The sequence below is a fragment of the Falco naumanni genome, chromosome 12, assembly GCF_017639655.2.
Source record: "Falco naumanni isolate bFalNau1 chromosome 12, bFalNau1.pat, whole genome shotgun sequence".
NCBI lineage: Eukaryota > Metazoa > Chordata > Aves > Falconiformes > Falconidae > Falco > Falco naumanni.
In genome coordinates this window covers 29,489,686-29,507,351 of record NC_054065.1, presented here as the reverse complement: position 1 = coordinate 29,507,351, position 17,666 = coordinate 29,489,686, and the positions used below count along the sequence as shown (strand labels likewise).

Genomic DNA, 17,666 nt, shown 5'->3' with positions numbered 1-17,666 from the left:
AGAATAATAAAAAAGAAACAACAGAACTTTCTTTTGGACATAAAATGGACTAGGAGAGACCTAAAAGGTACTTTACATTTACATGTGTCTACACTTGATCCTGAAGCATCAATCTAAAAGACCTAAATCTAAAAAATTAAATTAACTTTAATTTTTGCATGCATTTCGTCAAGTCTTGTCTCTGAGCGGCAGCCATCTTAGGGAGGTCAGCCATCTTAGGGAACACAAACTCTTTCTAGTTTTTGCTGTGATCCACTGGCCGCTCCGTATTCCTCTCCGTGGTATAGTTAACTTATACCGAGTGCAAAGGTGTTAGATACCCACTACGCATTTTTTTACAAAGAGAACAGTTACAATTCTTGCCTTCCAGCCCTCCTGGGGCTTTAACTTAATGGGATGTGGACGCAGCTCACCAGCTATAATGGATGTCACTGGCCAGCTACTCGCATCACTGCAGTACCTCAAGGCCTGGAACGTAACCTGTAGTGCACAGGGAATCTATATTCAGAAAGTTTAGTGAAATACTATCAGCAAAACCAACCGCCCTGGAATTTGTACTTAAACCAGGAAAATGCCTTGCCTCCTTTTTCAGGATTTCTTGACAAACAGCAGTAGGCCTCTAATGCGGCAGCAGTTATAGTAAAGGCTTTCAGCTCCACTTTGACCATACCCTTCCTTCCCATCCCACAGGTAATTACCACTGCTTTTAAGGAAGCAATACAATTTTAAACAATCTGTCAATGAGGTATCACAAAGACGATAAAAGCGCCTTGCCCTAGCGTCTCCTACAGATAAAATCAATGACCCACTGTCCCACAGGTGGTTACACAGCAGAAAGCTTAGCGGTCTCTGTGTCCGTGTCTTCATGGGCAACAGCCACTGCATTTTCTGAAAAGTTTTCAACAGAACAGTAGAAGAGCTAAGCAAAACAAGGCCTGGCAAAGACAGGGCAGGAAATCCAAGTTATTGCCCCCCTGTGCATGAAGCAGTTTCAGCACAGTCGGTAGCAGTTAAAATTTTCTCCATGCTGCAAGAACTTATCCATCCTACGCCTGGTTTACCTCCCTCTCCCGTTCAGTCCAATGACAATCCTGCTGGGAAGGTCTCTGGACAATTTTGTTCGTCTCTGCTAGCAAAAAGTAGAAGTGAAAGTATCTCACAGCAGTCATTAGGTCTCTTCCAGGTAGACCATGACGTACCAGCTCAACCAGTGTATTCGTAGAAATAAAAAACCTGGCATCCTTTACCCAATATGTAACAAAATGAAGAAAGAATTAAATATCTAGGGACCGAGCACAAAACAGGCAAAACACAGCAGCCCAGAATCATTTTTTGAGGTACTTCAAATCATTTGAGCTACTCCGCTCCATCTGCATGTGCAACGGCCTTGAACTGCTGGCAAATCACCTTCAGAAATGCTGCCTATCAAATACGGAATCTGATGGTCAGGATTTCCAAATTGGCTCTTACTCTGTGACCTTGGATGAGTCTCTTTACTTCTTCAAGCTACCATCTCGCTGCCCATGACATAAAGAAAGAGCACTTTGTGGGGGATATGTGGCCTCACGATTGTTTAGAACTAGCACTATGTGAATAGCAATATTTTTGTTAGCACAGGAAAAAAAATAATCTCATTTTTAAGAGCTATCTAAAATGAAAATGTCCCCTGCAGGAGAAAAATGTTTGCTCAGCATTACTCCAAAAGATTTTATTTGACCTGAAATAAAATACTGGTTAGCTCCAGGTAACTTGCTATTGTTCAAAATGTATTTCATTTCAGATATTTCATCTTTTCTTCACGGCTTTTAACACAGTTTCAAAAAAAAAAAAAAAAATCCCACCCTAAAGTCCAGGGAAAAGGTGTTAAAATTTAGTTTCTTGCCTTTTTTTTTTTTTTGTGAAAACACTAAATTTGACCAGAATTTTGAATAGCTTTGTCCCACTAAGTTGCATTTTTAACAATCTTAGAATAAAAATGGAGATGTTGCTTACCCTTGTGTAACACATGGAGGCTCTCAAGAGAAAGGCTATACCGAGTGTATCACTAAATGCTAATCAGAAGCACAGAGGATGACAGAATCACTTGAGTCATTACCACATGCGAGCACAGCATCTGTCTGAGGAAGCCCTGGGTCATTTCAGCTTGGTCCTGTCCCCTGAAATCTACTCACTCAGCCAGTGCACCAAAGCGACAACTTATTACCATGTTAGCACTGACAGGACTGACAGCATTCTCTCAGTTTGGCATGCATTAAAATGTGCAAACATTAGCAAAACACAGATTTAACTGAGGGAATCTCAGATTTGGAAAGTAGTGAAAAACAGCCATGGAGCCTGAAGAGTTTCACATGAGCACTATGGAGGTATCACGCTGCTCTTGCTTTCTCACTGAGAAGCAGGTGGAAAACAGTTAACATATACTCAAAGTTAAAAATTTCACTGACAATTAAGGTGACAGATTAAACTGATCCACATGCAATCTGCAAACAGATTTGGCATTCGCTGATTAATGCGGTAAATTAGATACAAACATCTCACATGCAATGTTATAAATCACTAACTTCACTCAGCAATGTACAAGTGGTGTCAAACAATTTTTGATGCTGTGTGAGTTATTAAATTTTCCATAGGTGAAGCACTGAGTATCTAATACAGTTTTAGGATGAGATTATGAACAGAGACTTTCAATTTCTGACCAAAATTACTTCCAGACTTTGTCACTGGAGTACTTGATACCATTATAACTGCTCAGATTTCCAAAATTCAAGTGGAAATTGCTTTTCATTGTAGTGGAAAATAGTAATAGAAACCTACCAGCACCAAGTCTGGGCCAAAGCTTCTTTTTAGCGGACATGCATTTGAAGGTGGAGAGATGCTTTAAAAATGTGATTTATTTCTCCAAAAAGGTGCTTTCAGGACATGCCCATCTCTGAGTTCTGCTGATACTCATACTTGATACAATACAGATCTGCTGCTTGAAGAAACTGCAGCAAAAAACACCACAGAAGGGCCCTGAGATCTGTTGTAAGTATTTAGCCCAGCTACTGCAAACATGGCAAAGTCCCTCTCTTACATTTTTCTACAGATGTTACTCTCCATGAGTCAACAGACCCCAAGTATTTTCAACTGTACAGTCACAAATTCACAAGATGAAGGCATTTTCCTCCACAAATCCCAGGCAGTGCAAGGCTCTAGTGATAGCAACAGCACTTCAAGCTCACGGTTGTCAACATCAATGAATTAAACCGGACTGTGATCCACAGTAACGAGATCCCAGAGTTATTTGTAGGTGTGGTACAGGTAAGCCCCTTTGGTTGCAGGTAGACATCCTCCCCCTGCTGCACTGGCAGGAGAGGTTATTGCCTCCATCTGTTCAGACCGCTTTCCCTCCTGATCCTCTGATGAAGCAGCATGTGCAAGTACTCCCTAATTTATTTCAAAGTCAGACAGGTGAGACCAGAACAACAGTTCTTACCTATTCAAAGATTTTATGTTAACCTCTCACATTTTGAAATGGCAGCTGCTCTCTGGGTTGCATTAAAACATCTTACAGACTCTTGTGACCTGCTTAAAGACTAGAGGAGCAAAGTCACAATACAGTTGTGCTGCAAGGTAGAGGCGCAACTCAGTGACTGTGCTCTAGTCACATTTAAAAAACATCACTCTAATACACGAGATAATTCTGATACATGATAATATTCTTACTATTCCATGCAAAGCAATTTATGGAAGAGGGAGTACTTCTCTTTCCCTTTTTTAAAGAGGGCATACTGTGGAACATCAGACTGCAAACTCCTATTACCTGTGCACCTTGGGGAAAGCTCGTAAACACAGCTTGATCTTTATCTGAGATATTCAGCTCAAGTTTGCTTCTAAACCAAGGAGAATGGAAAAAAGCAACTGGAAATATGTTCAAGTTCAGAGGAAATTCTGTCTCAATTTAGAGCTGCACAAGAAGGACCTTTCTTTAAATCAAAGATGGAGATAAAAGGGTGTGTTTATGTATAGGAAATAGTAACAACAGATTTTTTTTGCAGAAGAGTATTTAAAATTATTAAAACACAATGCACATATAACAAAAAAACCCCCACCCAACATTAGTGCAATTTTCTGTTCAGAAAATAAAAACATGTTGGGTTAATTTTTCCTGATAAAGAAGAAACATTGATTATACTACCACAATGGAGTAGAAATTTCCGCATTTGACTCAACGTTATATCATACCAACTAAGTCCTGTCAGTTGAAATTTAGGCTAGAATTCAATGATATCCAGGAACTGGAATTGAAATTACTAACTCCTGAAGGTAACCAGATATCCTTGAAGATGCAGGACGAATTAAGGTTCAAGGCAAATGTTGCATGTAATATAGATCTTAACCTCATTTAGAAGCACTGCTGTTTAAGGCTTTATTAAAGGATTTGGTTACTGCTTCTGCTTAAACAGAAGTGACACAGTCGTTCACAAGGGTAATAAAAATTAAAAAGATAATGCAAGAGAGGGAATTGTACCTACTGGTAAGGAATGTGGATCCTCTATTACCACTCTTTGGAAAGCAGCATGGGATCCAATGTCAAATTGGAACTCAATTTCAGTAGATTTTTCAACAAGCCTTCATTAAGGTCTCCCATAAAGTAGTGTGGTCAAAAAAAAAATATAAATAAAATCAAAGCTTTTACATATAAGTGATTTTGCAAGGATGCAGAGAAGCAATATAATCTACAGGGCTCCATTAGAAGGCTCTTGGCTGTAGCTCTGCTTCTACCAATAACCACTTTACTTTTGACAAACCACTTCTATATCTGAATGTTCTTCTGTGTGAAAGAGCTGTTGGTTTGGAGTGGTTTTTTGTTTGTTTTCTTTTAAAAGATATATTCTTTTCTAGACCTATTTATAAAACATCTACAGAGGGTAAATCTCAGGGCTGATTTCTGGGTTTTAACTTATACAGGTTTCCCAGAACAGCTGGTGGCTTTAGTTTTAGTGCAGAGAGGATTCCAGGTCTGGCTGGAAGCATCCTGTCAGAGCTGCACGAACGCAGCTTGTTTTGGTAATGCTGGTATTGTAAAGGGTCCCTGAATAGCACTATTAATCTTGCACTCAACAGCTGTTTAATTTTGTTTTCAGGTTTTATTCTAAGAGACTCTGAATAAACTTCTGCAAAATTATTACTATAAAATGATTTATCTAGCATGCTAACCAGTGAGTGTCGAGGATGCTCAATAGACAATCCATTGGTTAAAGATTCCTTGCCTGGCACTATTCATTTGAAAGTGAGGAACTGGTGGGCTGACTTTATAGATTACAGATATTAAAGCACCCGCTGGCTTTAAAAGGATAGTTCTGTTAGAAATTCCAGGCTACAATTCTTCAAGCAAAGCATTGTCCCCTTTCTGACACTCTGATGATGCTATGATGTTAAAGGTGGAATGAATTGCTCTCTGAAGTGCCTCTTTTTCTCTCTGTTGACTACAGAGGGGCCCTAGCAACTAGCTTTGACATGATGCCTAACTTTCAGATAGCTGAAGTCACAAAAGATGAATACCACCTTGTCTAACTTCATACAACAAAGCATCAGAACGTCTGAACTAAATCTTGCCTAAGGAGATTGAATCTTGTGATATCGTGAATTAGATGACTGGTTTATTATACAGATTTCATTCCCTGACAGTTCAGTTGAGGTCTAGATTGAGAATTGTGCTAAACTGCTTGTGGATTAGCTTTGCAAGTTGGAGTTTAGAAGAAGATTTTTTTTTTTGTCTCCTATCTGCTGAAAATATATTCTGGCCTTTGTTCTAATGCTAAAAAAAAGCAGCCAGCATCAGCAGAATGCAGATGTGTTAAAAAAGAGGTCTCCTATACACTATTAAGAAAAAGAAATAAGGAGAAAGGGACAAGTCCTTTGTTTGGCTTTGTAAACTGGGAAAGAAACCGTCTTCATTTCACCTAATGCCTTTCCTACACACTCTTTACAAACAACTTGGCACTTAGTAAAACCCACACAAGTACAGCAAGATTCCTTAGGCAAGCAGTGAAGCTCTACCATGACCAAGCTGTCTGCCCAAGTAACTTTTGGAATGAACGCAATTTTCTGAAGAGAAGACCCCAGAGACAGCGCTCAATTATACCAACACGGTCGCAGGCCTAGGCAGTGCCTAGCACTAACTAAAAGCTCAAAGCTGATAGCAAGATGACAAAGATGATGAGGGGACTGGAGCATCTCCCTAATGAGGAAAGGCTGAGAGACCTAGGCCTGTTTAGTCTGGAGAAGGGAAGGCTGAGAAGGGATCTTACCAATGCAAACAAATATCCTGAGGGTGGGTGTTAAGAGGATGGGGCTAGGCTCTGTTCAGTGGTGCAAGCAACAGGACAAGGGGCAAACGGGCACAAGCTGCAACATAGGCGGTTCCACCTGAATGGGAGAAAGAACTTCTTTACTGTAAGGATGACAGAGCCCTGGGACAGGCTGCCCAGAGAGCTTGTGGGGTCTCCTTCTCTGGAGACAATCAAAACCCACTCGGATGGGACTCTGTGCAGCCTGCTCAAGGAGACCCTGCTTCAGCAGAGGGTCGGACTAGATGATCTCTAGAGGTCCCTTCCAACCCCGACCATTCTGGGATTCTGTGAACTCCCCTCTTTCCTGTTTCATCAGTCAAGTGCCCTGACTTAAAACTTGTTAGAATGCACCAGTAAACTGCTGGTTATTGTTGCCTCCACAAATGGCCTGATTCTGTTTGCTCACTACTTCTTTCTCATTTCTAAGATTGATGAAAGGGCTATTTAAAATATTTTCCATTTCATCCCAACTAATTACATCCCAGATGTCAGCTAATCTAATGTTCACTCACTGTGGCCAGGCCAAAGGCTTTGGTCTTTATTAACCTGTTGCTGCTTGCCTTTGTATTTGTGCTAAGGAATTTGCAACCTAATTTCTTTGTCCTTTGCTTGTATTCAGTGCACACAGACCAGACGTATAGATGAGTACTGCTCTGAGATGTTATAGCAAAATGAATAAAAGGAGACAGCAATCAACTCCTCTGTAGTATTTACAGACCACCACCAGTGTGGGCTTGCAGTGTAGGAAGAGTGATTTTGCACAACTGACTTCCATTCGGTGGCATCCTGCCATCCTGGTGACACCCAGTCATAACGTTTCCTTTTGGCAGTTACCTTTACCATCCAGCAAAGGAATGCACTGTTTAGTTGAAAAGTCAAAAAATAATATGAACCAGAGAATGCTCTGACTTCTGACTCCTATTATACTTGAGAAAGATAACTGTAACGCACTACGGACACTGCTGGTGTCTGGTACTGCTGGTAACAGAAGAAGCATGTAGAAGCACATTTATTATAATTTAAGGAGAACCACACAAAGTCACAAATTAGCCCATATTCTACAAATCAACAATTAAGATGAAGACTACTTGCTAGAATATAAACTTATAAAAGGAGTAATAATTGCCATAAAGGTTTCGTGATGAGATTAGGTAGGCAGGAATGTTTTATGACTAAAGGGAAAGAGGAGGAATAGGTTTGCCGACAAGAGAGAAACTGCCCAACTTCACTTGGGAACAGAGGAAGTTGGAGGTGTCCTAAAGATGAAATCAGAAGAAAACAGAAGACAAACACCCTAAGCATGGAAGACCACTGCAAAGGACTCTCTGCAAAGACAAGCAGGTCAAACATCTCTTGGAGTAGGACTTTTTTCCCCAACATACAATAGAAAATGTTATTTTGCATTTCTCATTGGTCTTGACCAGCTGCAAGTTATATTTTAGAAAATATAGTTTGTATAAAATGTATTCTGCAAGACAATATTTTAAAAAACAACTTTATAGTAACTTTATAGTAATATGTATCATTGCAAACACTAAGCATTGGCTCCAGCCTCCTTTACCAACAATAAAAAAACCAGCTACAACTTAAACCTTTCCAAACCAAACTCTTCTGTTGGCTGTGAAGAGCCCAGCAATCACAAAGAACCTGAAATCCAAATCAGCGATGTTCCTATCAAACCTCTTCTCAGGCTCCTTCTTTTTCAAAAGCTCTGATAAACATATAAGCTCCAACAATTAATGTGATGATGTGCAACATGCTTTACAACTTTGACTAGCTGAAGGCCCATCCAAATTACTTCATAGTTACTCACTTCCTTTACTTTGGGAAATAGCTCACGTACATTAAATACTTCCATTCTTTGCTGTCTTGGGAATTTTTTTAGACAGGTGAGTCACTTTACTACTGTTTCGTTACTGATGTGTACAATAAAAATCCCTGATGAGTTAATACTGTTGCCAAAACTTTACACTTAGTGTTTCAGATCTTGCAGTGATTGCTTTCTTTTTCTTATGGTTTCATTAACACATGTTCATAAACACATGTACATACACTGCTATTCCACGAGGTGCTTAAGGAGTCAACAGTGACTTTCTATAAATCAATAGCAACACTGATAATATTATGGAAATATCGAAATCTCACCCTTCACATACTAATCTTTTTTTTGTACTGTATAATATGGTGCTGGATTTATGCAGTTGTTGCTTACAGCTCTAAATGACATTTTGAAAATCCAGTACATAATTTAGGCTTAAGTGCATGGAACATTAACTACTGTAGTCTCTGCAAAATCATTTACTCTAGGTTGTGGCTCACACAAATCAACCAAAACAGTTTAGATCCCGGAATGCCACAACACACCATCTCACCGAACCAGACAGATTGGCTCCCAACCCTCAATTAGGTATTAAAATACTTGCTTTGTTCACCTCTATTCACATCAAATGAAAAATCCATCATTGATGCTATTTTTGGAACATGATAAAATCTCTCTGTGAGAGTTGATTAAATTATATTTCCTTGTAGATCTGAAAAACATTTCTAAACTTATTATTTTGCTTACAGGTTTACTCCATCAAACATGCCCCAAAACACTACAGGATGGAATTGCACCTAGAATCCAGCTGACTCATTTAAGTGTTTGCAACCTCCCAGTTGTACAGAACTTCAGCATTTCAGCTGGCAATCATTTAAGGAAGGGGTGACAAAAGTATTCTTAAAATTCTTTCACGTCATAAAACCTGACTGTAACTTAAGATCTTATCATCTGTGTGTGACTTCCAGATCAATATGCCTTACTAGCAGGGCTTTCAAAGGCTCAATTCATAAAAGCCCTGTATGCCTCATTTATGGAGGTACTCCGTAAAACTGCCTCCATGGAAGCGCTGTGCACAGCCTGTCCTTTCTCATCCTCACAGGTGGAAGGCATGCCTCAGCGCAGTTCAGTAATGATGGCATTTCTGAGAACTCCTGGCAGACTAAGGAGCATGGTTCCCATTAATTTGCGCTCCTAAGTCACTTGACAGCTTTTGAAAGTTCCTCTTTTCACCCACGTTTTTCATGATTTCAAAGTAAAAGAATCGCAACGTACAGGTTTAATGATTCTGACCAAGATTCTGATGTGTAGTCACCGGGTGTGAGTTTCCCAATATAGCATAAAGAAGTCTCATTTGTTGAAAGAGCACGTGCTCCTTTTCAGAAAACTCCGGTCCTTCATTACAGGTTCTTAAAATTTTCAGAGATAAATCGATGCACCGGGCTCAGTCAGCTGACATGTCTATTTATGTATTATGGGTTTGATTTGGAATTACAAGGTCGAGGCTTTTTGGTTTCAGTTGTTCCATTGCAGAGCATCTACTTCACCATATCCATCACTGCTGGCACCAATGTGTCACACCTCTCCCATACTAGATACAGCGCAGAATTACTAAACAATGTCTGGGGTTTGGTGCAGCAATGGATTTGGTAAGAAAGCTAACTGCAGCAGATCATTCAGAAACAGAACAGCAGGACAAAGCAAGCGGAAAGGGGAAGGTTTTGGACAAGAAAAGGGAAGAGCTGAACAGGGTCTTATAGCAAGTCTGGGGCAGATTTGCAATGAGACCTCTCAGACACAGAAAACAAGCTGAACCTGAATACTTCAAAAGAGAAGCCCTGAGCCTAAACCGAAAGAACTTTTTGCCATGGCAAAGAAAGAGGAGGAATTATACCTCTTCTCATTCTTGCATGCATTGTGCCACTACAGAGCAGTGGTACCTCCGAATCCAGCATCGGTATGTATGACACTTATGCAGGCTTTTAAAAAAATAACGTCCTTGCTGCTGGCATTATTTCATCTTCTACAACCTGGAAGCACACACAGAAAATCTTCTTTCCTTCTTGTCCCATCTTCTCCTCATTCTTGTTTTTCATCTTCCAAAAGTTATTTTGCTCATCAATGTCCCTCGGGCTCTGGTGAGTCATGCCAGAAAAGGGACTAGCTTCCACCTGAATATCCCACGTATTTATCTTTGCATTTGATAATTTTATATGTTAGTTGATTAATCCTTGTGCATTTCATCCAATTTGCACAATTCACTGAATTTCTCCCAGTCTCACTTGATTTCTTTGCCTGTTCAACAGATTATCCATTAAGTTAGTTCAGTCTGGTTGATTGAGTGGCTATCTGATTAAGTTTGATTGCTCTAGTTAATTAATTGGATTGTAAATGTTTACTCCAATCACTTTCTAACTGGTCAAACTCTTTAATCATTTCCACTATCTAGACCAATTATTCCTGCCCAATATTCTGTCATTTGTTTTCAGTGTTACTGGTTTATCAACATCTCTCCTTTCCTCATCTCTCCCTCTCTCATTTATTCTTTTGCTCACACAGCCTGACTCTTATCCTTTATGCTTGATCATCTGCCTCCTCTGTTCTCTTTCTAAGCCTCCCCGCTGTCTCTCACCTCTTCTCACAGACCACTGCAATTCTTCACAAACATGAATCAAGTTGCATAGCCAGGTCTTAACATCTTCCAACATCAGTCCCGTTTAAATCAAAACCCCTTCTTACATCTAAGAAGGAACTTCATGGATCTATACAAAACAAAACTCAGAGCACAACTACCCCTGACTTTGTTTTAGCAAAATCAAGGTTTGGCATGCCGTCTGTTACAGGCTAGCAGTCTTTTGAAAATGTAGGGGTTTATTATGGGGAGCAAAATGGAGAGACAGATTATCATCCTACTTACACAATGGAATCAGCTTTGAATCTGGGGTAATACTAGTTTAAAATCACTGGGTCATCCATAAATCATCATTGTCCTCCCCATTTCTCAAGTGCTAATAGTGAATCCTATGATTGTTTCAATAAATCCAAGCAGTTAAAACATCACAAGAACTAAGTGGCAGCAATTAATAGTAATAAAAATAAGTTCAATTTGGGGAAAGCAGATTACAGAGTTCATTTTCTTCCACTGAATCAATGGCTCCCATGTTGAAATAAGCCTTAATTAAGGGAGAAGGTCAGGATAAAAATCATATACAGCATTAAAAAGATAATGTATTGGCCAATTCTTCAAAGCGTTAAAAAGTACTTAAGACCACAACTGCCAGCATTTGCAGGGGAACTGAGGAATCTGCAGTGTCTTTCAAACAGTTTCCAGTACCTCGTATGAGCAAGCCCATCTCTTTTGATTACTAAAGTTTTGAATTTTAAGGGCTGAGATTGCTCAATTCTGTTTCTTAACCCAAACCACCCAACCTTTTTTGAATTAGAGTAGATGAACCTGCCCACTCTGCTAAGAGAGTAACTTTGTGTAGGAAACACGCATGTTTGATCCTGCTGTGGTAGATTCCAGCCCTTCTGCCACCTGTATGAATGCATCGATTTTAAAGACCAGTTTTATGAGCATTATTACACCATCTCAAATGTTTTTTTACCTCCCTCCTCATACCTTAAAAAACCAAATATATGATCAGTTGATTACTAAATAAAACCACAGGACACAAGGTCCCATTCACCAACATACTAGCAGGACAGACCTATGAAAACCAAATGCTCTAAATATTCAGGTTCATCCACCCTTTGGTGAGTACAACTACTGTTCTAAATAGATTAAATTATTTAACATAACCATCATTGTTTAAATTTGGCTCTGCAAGAAGCTGGTGTTCAGTCAGCAACAGAAATGCATAATCGCTAATTCACTACTGTAAGAAGCTCCTCTACCTCTAATTGAGTTACTCTGCCTTTTCTAGAAACAATATTAAGACTAAATTTGTTTAATTTTTTTTATTCCTAGCATTAATATAACTTAATTTTAAAAAGATGAAAATGAAAAATGAAAACAAAGATAAGCCCCATAACAAGTGCATTAAATTTATTTTACTCAAATGGGCTCAAACCACAAGTGAAATAATTTTCACTTTGGAATTACCTTAAAATGATTTAACTTCACTACAGCCACCACATTCATCTGTAAAGTAGTTTTTAATCCAACATAAGATCCCTACAGGATTAAAACACTAGCAAGTTAGAGATGGTTTTTGGCACACAACCTGAAGTCAGAATAATCAGTCCTACCTCATGGGGGGAGCAGAGGTGAATGGGGAGGAAGGTAGTTGCCAAAGCATTTGGAGGCAAATATTCTTAAAATAGTAAGGCTTTTCCAAATGCCTACTTAGTGAAATTAGATCCACAGGAAAACCAGCTCAGTGGAACTGTATAAATAGCATAGGCCACTCCAAGGAAAATGCAGCCAATCTGCCTATTCTTTATTTTTTTTAATGAAGGGTACTCAGAACTTAATCCAAACATACTGAATAGTTCCATTGACTTCAATTAACTCTGGCTTGGTAAGCTACTTAAGCATGGTGTTAGTGCCAAGGGAAATTCTCCAGTTTCCTTTACACAAAAATGACCCGATAGGCCAAGTAAGTCTTATGGTAAGTGTTGGTCCTAAACCTTAAATAAAGACAACTACTTCTGAAATGTAAAACTACTATTTTTTTAAATGTCTATTTTTCAGTTTTATAACAATGGCACAACACCAAATATGCTCATTGTTCTGTTCGCCTGTTTCTCTGAATTTCTGGGCAGTGGTGGATCTCCAGACCATATAAGAAGACATGGTTGGTTCCACTAAAGGGACACATCTTCTCTCCACTGTCCCATAATTACAACTAAGCAAATAATTAATAAAAAATATATTGACACAGTTAAGTAAATCTTCTGTAAACACCTTGCAATTTTACTCAAGTGAAACAACTTAAAAGTTATACAAAATTTTAATCAATTAATTCTTAACAACTAAATTAGCCCTGTGTTATGTGGGACTTCACTTAGAAACCTCTGTTCAAATTTTTTACCATGAGGACAAGCAATCACTGGAACAACCTCCCCAGGGATGTGGTGGAGTCTCCCTCACTGGAGGTTTTCAGGATGCAGCTGATCAGGGTGCCAGATGATCTCACCTAGGCTCCCTTTCCCATGAGAGGTTGAACCAGATGATCTTTGAGGTTCCTTCCAACTTGGGCTGTTCTACGATTCTATTGGATACACCGATATTATTTCAGTTCTCAGTTTGGAAGAGGTTAACTTTTCTAGGCAATTTTCCAGTAGGAAGCATCAAGAACTCATTTTGAAAAGGGGCTCACTGGTATTTCATTAAGTTCAGTTAACCACAAAATCCTCTCAGTAAATTAATTTATAAGACAAACTGCAGAAAGTGAGCATACGTGGGAAAACTGAAATGATACATATTCAGGTTTTGTCTGAATACAGAAAACCGGCATTTCAATAATGATTCAGATAACATAAGTAATCCTGTTTGGAGAGAGCCCTTATTGATTTCTTGTAGTTGATTCATAGATCTATTTATTAAACAGAATCACGAAAAATTCTGTCTGGCAGTTGCTCATATTTCTTCAGACATGCTACAAGTCTACATTTTTACTCTTCCCTCACACTCTCTTCTTCCAGTAAAATCACCTTCAGGTCTTCAGAATTTCTCCTTTCTTGAGAGGTCCTCTGCTTTGGATCAATGATTTGGCTTTTAGTAAAACATTAACCTCATTTCAGAAATATGCATATGGATTACAACCATGAGATCATTACAGACCTAACTGCTTACCAGCTCTGAAGGCAATGAGTATATTTCTATGTACTTTCAGTACCTACTGAAAAGAAGCTGTTGCTGAGTGGACAGAAGCATTCACCTAATCAACGACACACAGTCTCTCCCCTCTCCAAAATAAGTATGTTTTTTATGTTGCTTACTGAGCTTGAAAACTTGAAAGCTAAGTGCTTCCTCTTGGACAGGCTGAGTGTCTGAAATAACTGCTTTTAACAGCCTCAGAGCATCATTAAACCTTTAACATGTTTTAGAAGCATTTGATCTCCACACCCCTTACTTAAAAAGTTACTTAGAACTGGCAAATCGAACACTGCTAAGTAAAACAGTGTCTTGCCATTTACTTGTGCTTACTATTAAATACTTTAATTAAGACTTTTGGAAATAAGTTAGCAAATTAATTAATTTACAACTTCAATAAAAAAATCAGTAAGAAAACCATTAAATATCATTAATAAGTCAATACATTACTTAGGAAATGAACTCTATTTTTATTACTAGAAATTACCATCAACTGTAAAATGCCACTGTACCAATTACTTTACTTGTAGAAGGAACAAATTCTTAACTGACACTATTAAATTAATATATTACTTCCCTGCAATTTGTATTATTTTTCCCCCTTTGGATACTGCACGTATTTAAATAGTAAGTTGTAATAAAACAAATTAGACAATCAATAGTTTAGGTTTTACATGCTGACAAATACATTCTGCTTCACATTTCAGACAGTAATTGAAAGTCAATTAGCTGTAGGATGATGGGCAATGCTACCTGCTAACTGTCCTGATCCAAAACCTACAGAAGTCCAAGCAGCTTTCTGTTGACTGCAGGGGCTTTCTGATCAAAACCTAATCCTATGGTTCAGGAAAACTTACTGTAAAAAACAAAAAGCACTTAGCACATGTCAAGTGCTAAGAAGCCCCCCTAAAGAATTAAAGCCAGAGGATGGAGGGCATCAGAAGAACAGTGGTGATGAACTACAGCAAGCAGTTGGTAAAAGATGCACCAAATACAGTTTGGCCAATCCCGAGCATTTAAAACTAAACAAAAACAAAAAAACCAACAATCCACCACCACCACCTCGCCCCCAAAAAAGCCACCACCAAAACCAAATGAAACCCCACAGTCTGTAAGGGCTTTCCTTTTTTCTAGCAAACTGACCCAATCAAGAGTCATTATATGATGGGAACTGGGAAATGTGAAGATACTCAAGTGAAAAATCACTTTGATTTTCTAATCCGCCGCACTGTTGAATGAAGAAAGGGAAATGTGGAGCATAACTAAGACATTGCAATGATTAGAGTTATGTTTCCACTCAACAATTTGTAGTTAGATGGGATATGAATCTAGAATTTTTAAATTTAGAATTTAAAAAAAATACCCAAACCCACAATTTTAGCAGCATCTGAATAGTTTTTTAAGTTTTAATTCCCCATTCAGTATCAAATAAGCTGTTATTTTTTCAGTTCAAATGCAATAAAAATCCCATCCTTTCCATGATTAAAAAACTCAAAAAATGGAATTGCTAATGCTCAGAAGCAAGTACCAGCCTCAAACTCCTACCTTCTTCAAGCCCCTGTTGTCATCTAATTCAGATCCAAAGCCTGTATCCACTTATGGAAATAGTAGCCTGATTTCCTAAGATTGCCTATGGACCTTAATTTCTTTTTAAGTTGTTTACATAGTCTTCAAAAAAGGTTAGAAAAAATAGGCTGCAGGCTTACGACTCTTTCTCAGATGTTTCTTTCCCAAATTCACCTGTGTTTTAGGTGCTTCAGTGACAAGGCATCCAAGTAGCTAGGCTGCCTAAAGGCTTCTAACAGCTGCAGAAAAATTAGATTTAGATTAATCTTTTCTTATTGCTTTTCCCATTTCGTCCAGACCTGGTATGCCACCCTCGGCTGTTCACCACCACCATCTTTCTTGTAAAAGGACACAGTACCACCTCTTCAGCTGTGTGCAAAAGGCTTAGTGGTTTCAACCAAGCCAAAAAAGAACAAGTGGCTTTATTCCTTGGTGGTATTGTTCATACACCGTGTCCTGTAAGCAGAGCAGGGGAGTAGCCAATGGCTACAAATCTGTAGACAAAATGGGAGATTTGTTCCTCCTTTTGCTCACAATATATCTAAATAGCCTCAGCAACTGACATCTGTCATCTGTAGAACGGTGCCCAGAACTGGTATAAGCTCACTCAGCCAACATCATGTTTTCACTCCACTGACTGTCCGTCACTATGGCTCTCCTTCAAGCGCTCCCAAGAGAATAATTCATACACCTTCATGGGAGCTGAATATCTCCCGTAGCCTGTTGTGAAATCTGTGGCAATGAATTCTCAAAGCACTGTGGATTTGAATGACTTCTGTCCCGTTCACTTTTTTGTTTTGGGGAGTTGAAATACTTTCTTTTCAGCCTCCGTTAGACACCAAGACACATTCCGCACATCATCAGCAGAACAGGCGCATTCTGTTTGAACATGCCTCACACTTTGAGCAGTGTCAGGCTGTTCCCTGTTGCAGCTTAGAGATCGCCTTTATGTATAGACAGTACAATAAACCCCCTAATACAACTGGCCTTTGTGGAGAGCAACGTAAATAACCAAAATAACATCTATTCTCCAGCAGATTTACCTGTCCTAGACAGCTTGAAAAGAAGGACATGCAGCTCAACTCAGCAGTACTCCAAATAAATAAAATGGACAAAAGGTAATGTGTTAAGTGCTCTAAGAAATAATACTCTTCACTGACGTAACACCTAAAGATTTCAGTATGATTCACAAGCTCCATAAAGCTGGCAGAACTAAAATGCAGCTGTCTGTGGCATGAAGCACTAAATTTACATACTTGATAACAGAGCTTGTATTTAAAAAAGTAACCTGCATTAACATTGCCCATTATTAAAATTCCATGCACTACATTGAGCTGTTAGGGGTTACTCGGCCATAACTGCTTTGGAACATCGCCAAAGAAAGGCATACTTTATTAGAATCAAGTTTTCCACAGTTGTTTAAAAAACAACCCTGAAATTTGTTACCAGGAACATCAAAAAGATGGCTTGTAAGCTGCCTGTCTAGGAACCACTCATCTGTTCTACTTTCTACTGCAGAAAATTGTCAGGACAGGCATCTGGCAAGTCAAGATGAGTACTACTTTGGCTCTCCCAAAGTGAAATTTTCTTAGAAATTTTTTCCAAAGAGAAAAAAAAAAATCCCAACAACTTGTTTCCTTCAAAACATTAAAAACTTGTAGGGCAACATTAAAAGTAGTCTTTCCTGGAAAGCACCCTGTTTTTTTTATTTAAATGATTGATTTGGTGAGAACCTTTCATTCTGTGAAGGTTCTGTAGCAGCCAGAATTTGTGCTCCTCTCCAAAAAGGCATTAAAAGACTATGAGTTAGAAGCAATAAAATACTCGACATTACCTGTGCTGCAGTTCTTCATGGCAAAGGAATCCACAGCGGCTACACTCCTGTTCCCACTAGCAACATACTCCAGTGAGACCCGGAATGGTTTCTCCAGGTGTCCAACTCTCCTTTGAAGCAACACCCATCTGGTCGCATCATACAGCAAGAGGAAAGAACAAAGGAGAAGAGTGGTGAGAAAGGTTTCTTTACTTGACAAGGACCAAATCCCCCAGAGGAGCAGCTCCACACATGGCTAATCGTACTGTGCCTCCTACGCCAGCCCTCACTCCCCTCACAGTGCCCTGTGGT

General features: G+C 39.0%; 1 protein-coding gene across 1 annotated transcript in view; it reads right to left on the bottom strand.

Annotated features, from left to right (window-relative positions):
* ALK (ALK receptor tyrosine kinase) overlaps positions 1-17,666 on the bottom strand; it is a 322,417-nt gene that overhangs the window by 93,439 nt on the left and 211,312 nt on the right. The window contains exon 5 of the mRNA XM_040611688.1: positions 17,376-17,503. Within this exon, the coding sequence (XP_040467622.1) occupies positions 17,376-17,503 (128 nt within the window). The remainder of the gene's footprint in view (positions 1-17,375; positions 17,504-17,666) is intronic.